General features: G+C 49.1%; 1 protein-coding gene across 4 annotated transcripts in view; it reads left to right on the forward strand.

Moving 5' to 3' along the window:
* JADE2 (jade family PHD finger 2) overlaps positions 1-12,116 on the forward strand; it is a 72,287-nt gene that overhangs the window by 42,433 nt on the left and 17,738 nt on the right. For all 4 annotated transcript variants that reach the window (XM_053990975.1, XM_053990976.1, XM_053990974.1 and 1 more), the window contains 3 exons: positions 4,048-4,259; positions 7,953-8,120; positions 8,629-8,745. In XM_053990975.1, the coding sequence (XP_053846950.1) occupies positions 4,048-4,259; positions 7,953-8,120; positions 8,629-8,745 (497 nt within the window). The remainder of the gene's footprint in view (positions 1-4,047; positions 4,260-7,952; positions 8,121-8,628; positions 8,746-12,116) is intronic.

Raw genomic sequence — 12,116 nt, forward strand, 5'->3', positions numbered from 1 at the left:
TAGCAGAAGAATATTGCTCCTTCATGCCACATAAATTACGATATTACAGGAATAATTACAACGGAGGGCGGCGTTGTGTGAAGGAATGTGCCTGGTACTTCTCCCCGGCGCGGCGCTGTGGCTGCAGTGCCAGCCCAGTAATCCCACTTCCTGTGGGATAGAATGCTAAAATTCTGTGTTTCAGGTGCTGTATGGGCAGTTGTAAGGGCTGAGTTGGGTGGAGTTGAGCTGGGCTCCTTAGGAGGCCCCTGGAATGATGGGGATGCTGGGTGGCTGTGGAGCTGCAGGGATCATGGCAGACCCTGACACAGACACACAGGGAAGACTTTTTTGCTTCAAGCAAAGTTCCTTCCTGTTTTCTTTTCATGAATCAGATCTGGAGACCTCCTGTAGTGCATCATTATCTGTCACCTCTTCTCCTCCATTTCTGAAGCAAGCCCCATTTTCTGGTGCTTCCTTTAGCTGGGAAGGTGCTACCCTGCAGCATCCTGCCCTGTGCAAAGAGGGGACAGATTTTCTCATCTGTCTGAGAGGCCGTGGGAGGCAGCATTCCCTGGATTACTGCCCTTCCCACTGTGGGGCAATACTGGGGTGTTCCAGGGAGGCTGGGTAGCCACATCAAAACCCATCATCATTAATGAACTCAGTGTTAATTGGGAAAGGGTGTGGGTGGCCTCCTGGAAGGGGTGATGGACATATTCCTCCTGTGTTGGTGGTTTGAATGAAATAGCCAGGGATTATATTGGCACAGGATTGAAGTCTCACCTCTGCCTGTGTCTCTCCAGACAGAAACTCTGAAGAAGTTTATGGCTATCACTGCTGTCTTCTTTGGGGACTCAGAAAAGCTTTGTTTTCTTGCCCAATACCCTGGCACACCTCAACCAGGTGAAAGTACTGTTCTCTTGGTCAGCAGGTAGAGTCCGCTGACCTGGGGATGGTCCCAAATGTGGACATTGCTGGATTTGTTAATTGTGGCCAAGATCACTTGTCTGTGTCTTTGCTTTCCTTCTCTGGGGACAATAATAGTGTCACTTGTGCATGTACACAGGGAGCGTTTTGGTGGAGAATTTTTTTGTTTGCTGTTTAGCTGGCCACGATCAATAAAGAGAGAGTTTTTGCAGCCAAAAAGGTGACAGTTTTATGAATGGAGTTTAGTAGCATAAACTTCATGTGATGCAGAAGGAGATAAATGGAGCACAAATGGAAAAAGCACTTCACCCCCAGGCCCCATTGTTCAGTGTTTCATAAACGATTAATCGCTTCATCCCCATCAAGTGCAATTGTCAATTCAATAAGCTCCGAGGTGTTTGGGATGCCGCTTGGCAAGCGCATTCCTAATGTAATTACACCTAAATGGAGTGTGAGAGGGGACAGATCCATACTCCCCATGTAGTGCTGTAACAGCTGCATGCCACAGAGGCTGATGAGGGAACCCCACCAAAGTGCTGCTCTCCCTCTGCCCCTGGCCATCCTCTGGAGCAGGAGTTTTGGGATCAGCATGAACTTTCTTCCCAGGGTTAAGCAGGTGATGGTGGAAAATTCAGGATGTGGGATGGGTGCTGCTTCTTTCCACTCGAGGTGAAGTGGAACGGTGGCAATGCCAGCACGATCCTGACCCTGGGCAAGGTTGAGTTCATGATTCCTGTGGAAAACCCCCTCCCTTTCCTTCCTCATGCTGCCTGCAGCTGCCAGCTCTCTGCCTGCCCTCTCCCATGAGCACAGGGCAGCTCTGGAAAGTGTGTGGGGAGAAGCACTGGGAGCACCTTGGTCTTTTGCTTTCCAGAAGAGCAGAGCCTGAAATGTTGGGAGGAATGGAGTAACTCCAGACTGGCACTCTGATGCCCAGGCTCATAGTCACAGATGGGGAGTAGAAACCCTGACCAAGAGGAGGATATTCTTGCTGGACTGGTTTAATACTCACATAAAGTCATGTTGAGCAAGTGCACCTCAGGTGGTGTGTTTGTAAAAGGACTCCATTAAGGCAGAAATAATGCTCTGACTTTCTCTGTAACGTGCAGGCAATGATAGGACAAGGGGGGGGGTGGCTTGGAGTTGAAAGAGGATTGATTTCGATTAGATACTGGAAATAAATTTTTCCCTGTGAGGGTGGGGAGGTTACCCAGAGAAGCTGTGGCTGGAAGTGTTCAAGGGAACACTTGGACAGGGCTTGGAGCAACCTGGTCTAGTGGAAGTTGTCCCTGGAGGGGAGGCTGGAACAGGAAGATCTTTAAGGTCCTTTCCAAGCTAAACCATTCCATGTTGCCATGACATCCAACCGGAACTATGCCAAGAGCAAGATGGTGGCTCCATCCCAGCCCTGGTGCTCAGAACTCACTGTGCTAGTGCAGGATGCTTCACATTGCTGAGCTGCAGAGGCCACAGGCAGCCTGTGCCAGCCTGGGGCTGAGATCCCACGCCCATCGCCGGGGCTGCTGTGGAATCAAACAGGTATCAGCAGGTTCCTTGGCATGTTGCAGCACAGCAGCCCGAGCTCTTGAAAGGGCTGTGATAGGGAACAGTGTTGTCTGTCTTAGATGGTATCTCAGACTCGACACAGACGTGTAAAATGCCAGGCTGCATGTTTGCAGGGACTTGTCAAGCCAAGGGAAACCGTGCCAGTGAAACATTGGGGAAGAGCTTAAAAAGGCAGACAATGGTGTGTTTGCTTGCCGGGCTCGCCTACGTGATGCTTTCCCCCTTGACAGAGTTTTTTCAGTTGATCAGTGGCTATGGGGGGAAAGATGCAGCCTCTGCCAGCCCCATCCAGCCAGAGGTGTTGGGACCCCTGCAACCCCATCCCTTGGGGCTTTAGAGCAGCACAGAGTTCAGCCCAGAATTGGGACATCACACTGTGGCTTGAGAGATGACCAGGATGCCAGATCTTTCACTGAACATTTAATTAGTAACTGGTCCTTATGGGTTCTTCCTCAAGCCCTTTTTCTCCATCTCTGTTTATAAATGAGGCATTTTCTTCCATTGCTTTGGAGTAAGGAGGGTGGACAGCAGTTTCGGTCAGGCTCCTCCACTGTCTGGCCAGTTGTGGATATTTCACACTAATGAACTACAAAGTCTTAATTGTTTTGTATTGCATCCTGCTGGTACTTCTGTTGTCCCTGCCCCTTCTCCTCTGATGACATAGAGCTCATTGGGAGTCAGGGTGTGATGGGGGCTTAACCCTGCGTCTAACCCTTTACAGAAAACCTCACTCCTGCTCCTGACAGATTTTCTTCCTTGCCTGGAGTGACCTCACGCTGCATTTGTGGCACCAGGATCTTTGTGTGCAGGTGGGATGCAGCACTTCTGGGACAAGCCTTCTGTGTGGCACCGTTTTAGGGCTGCTGAGCTCCTGGTAGCAGCATGCCCTGTGTAAAAGCAGCTGGGTATCTCACTCCTAGAGGCTGCTGCTCTAAAAAACCTCTGCTGGTTATTGACCTTATATTCCTGGTTGTCTCTGTGGAGAAAGCTCTGGTAAAGCATCTCTGCCATCTCTCTCCATTAAAGATCCTGGTGTGGGGGGAATAAAAGACCCAGCGGGGTCTGACCTCCTGATTTCACTAAACCCAAACACAAAAAAAGCCCCTCATTTATCCTCAGTTTGTGCCTTTGGCTTCAGTTTTACATTTCCGTTTAATTTGCCTTAAAATGGTCAATTTTCAGTCTTAACAATTAAAGCACTGACTTTGTGTTGCCAAAGCTTGTCTGAGCCCTCGCTGCAGAAAGCATCTTTGCAAAACTTGTCTCCTTGAACATTTAAACTGTCAGCCCCAATTATCCGCATTGCTTCAGCTGAATGGGTTTCCTTCCTCTCAGCCAGCAGCAATATTTTGTTACTGTCTATGAAATATAAACTGCATCCCGAGTAAGGAGCAGCCGTTTTACGAATCGCCGCTTTTACCGTCGCTGTGGATTTGCCACATTCTTGAGTTGCCATGTGAAATGCTCAGCCCCTGGCAAAACGCTCCCCGAAGGCGGGTGGGCGCCTGTGCCGGAGCTGCATCGGAGCTGCACCGGTGGCTCTGCCTTCACGCTCTGCCTTCTGCCTTGCAGAAAAGCCCGAGCTGGACGAGATCACCCTGGAGCGAGTGCTGGAGGAGCTGGAGACCATGTGCTACGAGAACATGAACATCGCCATCGAGACCGAGGAGGGCTTGGGCATCGAGTACGACGAGGACGTGGTGTGTGACGTGTGCCGCTCGCCCGAGGGGGAGGACGGCAACGAGATGGTGTTTTGTGACAAGTGCAACGTCTGCGTGCACCAGGTGAGCCCGGGGCGGGCCGGGGTGGCGGCGCGTGGCTCTGCTCATCACACTCGGGTACCCTCCTGCTCTGGGTTCCTCCCATCCCTTCCCCTGGGCTGCTGTAGACGCCTGTTAAGCTTTCCTCATGGATCCCAAGTGCAGCTCCACAGGAGTGGGGATAGCACCCCACCTGTGACAGTCTTGGATAGCTGGCTGACAGCAGACTTGCTTTTCTTAGTTTCTTACCCCCAAACATTTATAAGTGCCCACAGAAACACACAACCAGAGGTTGAAGTGCCCCTTCCTCCTTATTCTCTGGTCTCTGTAATATTTTATTTTATATCTCTTCGTCCTTTAATATGCTTATTCTTCTTTACCCCATTTATTGAACCCCAGTGGGATCTTTAGCACTTTCAGGTGACACTTGACTATGTGCAAGACTTGGCAGGTGGCTGGATGGGATGTGGGTCTGCAGTCCTATGCTCACCAGAGGGGTGGGCTTGCACAGACCCTCCAGCTTCCTCCTCCTCTGCTTTGTCTGGAGAATGGTTGGACCTTCCAGCTCCACCAGTGCGGTCTCACATCGCAGGGTTTCTGTTCCAACTTCCCCACTCTGTGAGCGTGGGATTTCATTTATTTTGCTGCCAGGAGGAAAATAATTTTATTTTTAGAATTGAATACTAATGCTTCAAGCTCTTGCTGGGGGGACTCTGTGGGCCTCCTGCTTTTGGGGAAGCCTTGAGAAGGGGAAGGCAGCCACGTGAGGGTCTCCTGGGTCCCTCGTGGACCCAGGGAGGTTCTACTGTTCGTGCTTCAGGGGGAAGCGCTGTGTGGTGCTGGGATGGCAGCAGCAGCACCTGGGCTTCATCCTCTGTGTGAATGGTTTTGGGGTTTTTTCGTTCTAAAGAGAGCCATTTGCTCATCTTTTGGGCAGCTTTTCCATCAGTGCTTCCTGGAGGTGGGAGGGCACTGGAGATATCTATAGTTGCGGGTGGTGGGTGTTTTGAATGGTTTCCATCAGTGAATCAGATTCCACAAAATACCAGAATGATTCAGGGTTGGGTTCAAGGTATTTTTTTGTCTTGGGTTCTTTTTTAACAAGCCCAAGTGCCACTGTCAGGCTGTGAGCTGGCATAAGCCACAGCAGGGACTCAGGAGGAACCATGGCACCATGTGGGCTCCACTTTAAGCAGCAGTCCCAGTGCTGCAGAAGGGGACACAGCAGCCTGGATTTCAAGGCTGTTGAAAGAAAACAGGGATTTTCAGTTGTTTTCAGGAAGCAAAATCCAGCCCTAAGCCCTGTGCCAGCCCGTAAGCTGCCCGTGATTTAATCTCTGCCCTGATTTACACCCTAAGCCACGAAGTCCAGAGCCACAGTGTAGGGTCTTACATGGCATCATGGTTATTTAACCTGCACCATGCCTTTGCCAGCACCACATCCAAAACCTGCTGGGAATAACACTTTCCTGCAGGCATATGGGTGCTGGTGCCATGGGCTTCACCAGAGCCATGCCTTGTCCTCCTGCATTCCATTGGGAAGGGGCTCAAGACACACGATGGTGGGTTATGTGCCAGGTGATATCGTTGTACTCACTTCATCTGCATAACACAAGCCATGAGGCTTGTTGCTATTAATTAACTCCTATGAAGTGAAGCTTTTAGAAAGCGCATGCAGTTGTCCTTTTAAAAATTGTCAGTGAGGTGGAACCATGCCCCCCGCTGCTAAATCACAGTTCATTGCTCTCACAGTGACAACATCACACTTCTGTTTAGCATGGGAATGATCCACCTTCATGCCATGGGCCTGTCATCACTGAATTCCCTTTCCCTGCTGTGGGCTGAACCCACCCTCTGTTCCATGGATCACACCAAGCTTGTATATGGCTTGGCATCTTCCCTGTTTTTTTGGCATCTTGTTCTCAGTGATGTTGCACCCCAAATAGATGCAGCAATAAAAATAGCTGTGCTGCTCCTATTCAGCATTCCTCTGGCTTCATATTTCTGGAGCACCTTCTGCTTGGTGCTGGACTTGGAAGAGTGTGTTTAGCTGATAATGCACCTTGTTTCTAGAGCTGCTCCTTGTCTGGGATGGAAGCCCTGTATTTGCTTCACAGGAGCAGAATTACACCTTCAGCACTCTAAAATCACTAGAAATCAATAACCAAGATCCAAGAGTCTGCTAGAGATGGTCATAATTCCTGCTTTCCCCTGGATTTTGAGATAAGTCTGCCAGTTCATTTTGCTGCTAGTACATATCAGGCTGATTCCTGCCTGGTAGTAAATCACGTTTTATAAAACTGTGTTACAGAAATGATTTATCTATCAGTTTTGGAGGCACTGTGAAACACACAGTTAAGTCTCTTTGAACCATGTACACTTGCAGCAATAATATTTCCTCTCTTAATTCCTTGTTATCCCAATAATCTGTTCACAAAGTGGCTTTTTCCACTTGGAAACCACTATCAATTTGTGATTTGGGGCAACCTAAAGTCATGTTGTAGTCTTCTGGGCCAGTAGAGACTGATGATGTACTTCTGCTAAGCTCACACATCTCCATGTGCCCCCTCTGTTCCTGTCTCCACGCACAGCACTGTTACTTGCAGTGACAATGACCTGAAGCAGCAGGAGAAGAAGCTGCTCTTTTTGGAGGTAAACTTCAAGAAGTGGAGCTGATGAATGCCTGGGCTCGATTTGCAGCCACCAGTGCTGGGGGTCCTTGTCAGCACTGGCTGCTTGCCTTCTGCAGGGTTGTCAGAGCAGCCAGATGTAGAATTAATTACATCTCCTCGCTTTAAATAGGGACTAACCCTGTGTTAGTGCCCAAGGCAATGTGTTGACCTCTGAAAACCCTTTAAGTGTGAGTTATCAGGACCTGCCAGTTAAAAACTGTCTAGTTTTAGTAGTAGCTGTTTAATACAGTCATAAATCATGGTGAAAGTGGGAAGTATTTATCATTATGTGATATGGCTTATCATTTGGCTCTTCCCCAAGTACGGAAGAGAAATATTTATGGAACACTTCGGCTTCTCGGTGTCCTGTGTTACCCCAGCAGGTCAGGGAGCTCCATGGGCAGCCCGAGTCCTTCAGTTCTCACTCTCTTGGCTGGAGACTTGTCTGTGCCCCCTTTAGATGTGTCATCCTTAAGATTTATTATCCCTTTTGGTTCCTCCCATCTCATTTACATTCATGACTATTGGCTTCCCCTTTTTGCCTTTCCGTATTTATTTCTGCTTCCCCTTTGGGCTGTGCTGGGTCTCTAACCAGTGTGGTCAACTTTCTCAATCATGGGCTTGCGGCTTTTCAGCCCTCATTGACCTCAGAAGATTTCTCTGCACAGCATTTCTGACTTTTCCCAGTCATCGTGGGTCAGGAACAGGCAGGACATGAGCGGGCAGATGTCTGCACCGCAGAGCTCCTGGTGGTGGGGGCTCTGCCCACCCCCAGCCTGGAGCCAGGCGGGTGCTTGGCATGATGCACAGCACATTTTTATACTTAGCTTTTAGTTAAAAGCCAGGACACATTGATCCACCATGAGCATCCATGTGAAAACAGGGAAAGTAGTAAGGAAGAACTTCAGCTCCCTGTCTGTGCTGCGTTGAGTCTGCTGTTTATTGGGATGGAGCGGCAGTGAGAAAGGTGGGAATGACAGAGGAGGTCTGGGAGGGCGTTCATCCTGGGCTGCTGGATTAACCCTTGTCCCTCACGTCTCCACAGGCGTGCTATGGCATCCTGAAGGTCCCCATCGGGAGCTGGCTGTGCCGGACCTGCGCCCTCGGCGTTCAGCCCAAGTGTCTGCTGTGCCCCAAGAGGGGGGGAGCGCTGAAGCCCACGCGGAGCGGGACGAAATGGGTCCACGTTAGCTGTGCCTTATGGATACCTGAAGTAAGACGTTCTCCAGCCTCCTCCTGACACGTGGGTGGGCACAGTCCTGGTTCCAGCTCTTGGCCCAGGGTGTTGGTTAACAGTGTAAATAACAAGTGCAGTTTGGCTCGTCAAGCTGCGCCAGAGCCACAGCGCCTGGCAGTTATCATGCCGTGTGTTTAATTAGCAGCCAAGGAGCACCCTATTAAGGGAGGGCAGAGAATTGGGCTGCAAGGCCACAGAGGTGGGAGGCATATCTTTGAGCAGAGTAAAGCTAATTTCATATGCCCATCTGAGATACACCTCAGATGAGGAATTCATGCAGAGGGAAAACCAACATAAATTTTTCCTTCTTTGTCATCCAGATTTGTTTCTGGTTTTGGGGGTTTGGGTTTTTTTCCAAATTACAACTGACCCTGAAGAATAAGAAATATAATCCATCCCTCATTCAGACTGCCACAGACACCCCCTTGTAGGAGATTTGGGACCATAGCCAATATTTACAACTTGTCTTCTATCTTGTGGCCAGGTTAGCATTGGATGTCCTGAAAAAATGGAACCCATTACGAAGATCTCACATATCCCAGCAAGCAGATGGGCTTTGTCCTGCAGCCTCTGCAAGGAGTGCACTGGGACATGCATTCAGGTATGTAACTTGGCACTGGAGAAACTCAGCTCAGGGGTTGTACCTGTATTACCTGAGAGTCTTGAGATGCTGAAGGACATGGTGTGAATGACTCTTATTTCTGTTCTGAGTAAACCTAATGACAAGAACCTGTCAGGCATCGTCAGATGTTGTTTGCAATCATTTAATGCACTGAGTGCTAGAAATCTAGATTAACTTTATTTGCATAACACAGTGGTGTTGCTGTAGTGACACTAATTACTGGGACTGCAAGTGACCTTGATTTAGATCAGAAACCTCCAGGAGAAGGGCTTTGTGAGGCTGCCAGGAAAGTGAGATGCTCATGGGATACATAAAATAAGTATTTCACAAACCTCAGGAGGTCAGCCTTTCAGCTGTGGGGGTATCAGGGTGCACCAGAGTTGGATAGTCCTCACTGACCTGCTGGCTGGGAAAATAAAGTACTTACCATGTATTACATTTCCATATTTTCTGTTGTGCCACACCTAAACAAACCACTGCAGATACCTGATTGCCCGCCCTCCCACAACAGGAGGGGCAGACATTCTGTTTTCAGATAGAAAGCAGGATTCTCCAGGCTTTTCTATTGCAAAGGTGAGACATAGCTTCCTACACCATGATCTCTATTCATGGGGAGCAGAGCAGAAGCTCCCATCCATCATGCAGCACTCTTGGTGTGAAGGCATTTGGGGAGCCCTGCTGAACTCCATGATTCTCCCTCCTTCCAGCTGCTTGGCCAGTGTGATGTATTGGTGGTCCCAGAGGATAGCCATTAAGCTTTGAAAAATTGAGAGAAATTTAGGGATGTGTCCTGACCCCAAGTGATCAGCTCTGGTACCTCAGCAGGAGCTGCACGGTGTAAGTCGGTGTTTGCAGCAGTGACCATAGACCAGGAGCTGCTGGCTGGCGGCAGAAAGACAACAGGGAAAGGAGCTCTGCAGTGCTGAGCTGTGTTTGTGCTGTTGCCTTGGGTTTAATACCTTAAAGGCAGCTATTTAAAAGTAATCCCCACAGTTTGAAATGAAATCTCACAATACTTCTTTAAATCTGTCGCATTGACTCATTTTTTTGATGGCTCTGGGTGCTTATTCACCCTGCCAGATGGAGATACTGTGTCAGAATGGCAACTGCTTTCAAAGAACAGAGGGGCAGGGAAGGAAGCAAACAGGCTTGGCAGCATCAAAAAGAATTCAGTGTCTCTCAGGCTTCATCCTCTTAGTGCCATCATGACACGGGAGCTGTGAGAGCCTGGGTACTGAATGGATCTGCATTAAAGGTCACCTGAGACAGAACAGGAGCCTTGCTGCCTCATGTGCTCAGATGGTTTAAGTCTTCACGAGATTGCCACCGGAGCATTTGCTGAGGCCACCCTGCTGTGTGCCTGCGGGGTGGTTTTGCTTCAAGGAAAAGGGGGAGAAGTGACAAAAAAGCAGGCAGTGCCTTTATTTAAGGGGTAAATTAACACCCATAGGTAAATAAATACGCTCTGTACTCATCCATGACACAGAGCTCTGTTTTGAAAGCTTATGTTTATGGAGCATATTTTCTGGAGCATATTTTATGGAGTGTATTTTATGAAGCACATTTTTGCTAGTGCTTGTTTATGCAGGTGGGATCTACCCTTGTCAGCATTTTGGGTTTTGGGTGACCCAGCTCTGAAAGGAGGATGTTGTTTTCTGCAAAAGCATTGGGTGTTTGTTCCTGGCAGCAGCAGTCAGGTGCTGCAGGTGGGCAGGTCTGTGGAAAGAAGGAAGCTGCTTCCAGGAGGGAGTTTTCCAAGTGGCTAAGAGGGTTTTGTGAAGGTGAAATCTCAGAGGCAGGCTGGAGGAGTAGAGGACTGTCATCCAAGCAGGGCATCTCAGAGGCAGCACTGCAGCTTGAGAAAACACCCACCTCAGCCACATTTGCAGAGACAAACACGAGAAGTCTTTGTAGGGACCTCTGTGTGTGGAGGTGTTTTTCCCCCATCTAAATTTGACCATCAAAAGGGAAAAAAACTCAGAGAAGCTCGAGAAAGGTCTCCCTGCTTCTGTCCATGCTTTTGGCCTTGCTGCTGCACATAACTCAACCCCTGCTCTCTGGTACAGAGCTATGAGCCCAGTGTAACTTGGTGTGACCGTGACCGAGCCTAAAGTACTGGATGCTGTGCAGGGATGCAGCTCTGGAGACACCCTTTGCCTGACTCCTGTTAAGGGGAAGTCATTACTTCATGGTGGTTCTTGTGGTCAGACATCAGGAGATGCCAGAGAGCTCAGAATGCAGGAGGAATTTTCTTGTTTGCATTTCTGAGATGGAAAAGAGAGTGCCAGGAGCCAGACTCCGGAGCAGCCTGAGTCCTGACCATGCTTTTTTGGGACTCTGCTCCCTCCTCCTTGCTTGTCAGAGCGACTGGAAGAGATCACAGAGGCAGCACAGAATGCCAGGGCTCTCTTAATTGTTGGCAAGTTTCTCCAAAGAAGTCATCATCTTCCAGCTTTCTTTTTGTTGTCACTTTTTGGAGAAAAAGCCCTTGGAAATATCCTCCATCACTCCCCCATTCATCATCATTTCTCTGCCCACTGCCGCCCCCTCCCATTAAGCAAGCAGTGCCCCTGGTCCTCATCCACTGGAATAACTGGTAGTTCCCTAAGCTGTCTTCTGCCTGTAGTCCTGAAAAGGCATCAGGGATAAGAGCAGAGTGTGTTGCCCATGCTGCCCCAGTCCCATCCATCCTCTGCCCCACATATCCGAGGAGTCTGTGAGGCTGAAATTGCCATTTTTAGCTGAGAAGCTCTACCAGGCTCCAGACCATCTGTGGTCATGAAAAATCACATGGTAGTTTTTTAAGGATGCAGAAGTGTTGTGTCTGATGGCTTGGCCAGTGTTCAGCACCGGTAATTAATTTTTCCTTCCTGAGCTCCCCTCGCAGGTCTGTTGGAGGAGCCACTTCCTTCCCCTCAGCCCCAAACTGCAGCAGGGCACCACTGCAAGCTGCTAAACTTCTGTTTGAATGACCTTGGCAACTAAAATCATCTCTCTGTTTCTTCCCAGTAAGAATGATTTTTAGGACTAATTAGGAGCCCACTTTAAGTCTCTGGGGCAGTTTTTACCCTCTCTCTCTCTCAGAATTTTATTTGGGAATGGATTTGCCTGGATAAGCAAAGTGTGCTGAAGTGCTTGAATGAAAGGTGCCGTAAGATAATGAAGCACAATCGATAACGAAGCGGGGACTGCTCCAGTCTTTTGAGCCTGGTTCATTCTGTGGCAGATCCCTCCCTCCTGCCACAAGTGGCTTCGTTCCAGCGCCATTCTGGGATGGATCAATATGTTTTTATCGTTAGTTTATCCAGCGTCCCTCTGTGGCTGTAGCCGACCAGGTATCTTTCTTTGTT

The sequence above is a fragment of the Vidua macroura genome, chromosome 15 (genome assembly GCF_024509145.1).
Source record: "Vidua macroura isolate BioBank_ID:100142 chromosome 15, ASM2450914v1, whole genome shotgun sequence".
NCBI lineage: Eukaryota > Metazoa > Chordata > Aves > Passeriformes > Viduidae > Vidua > Vidua macroura.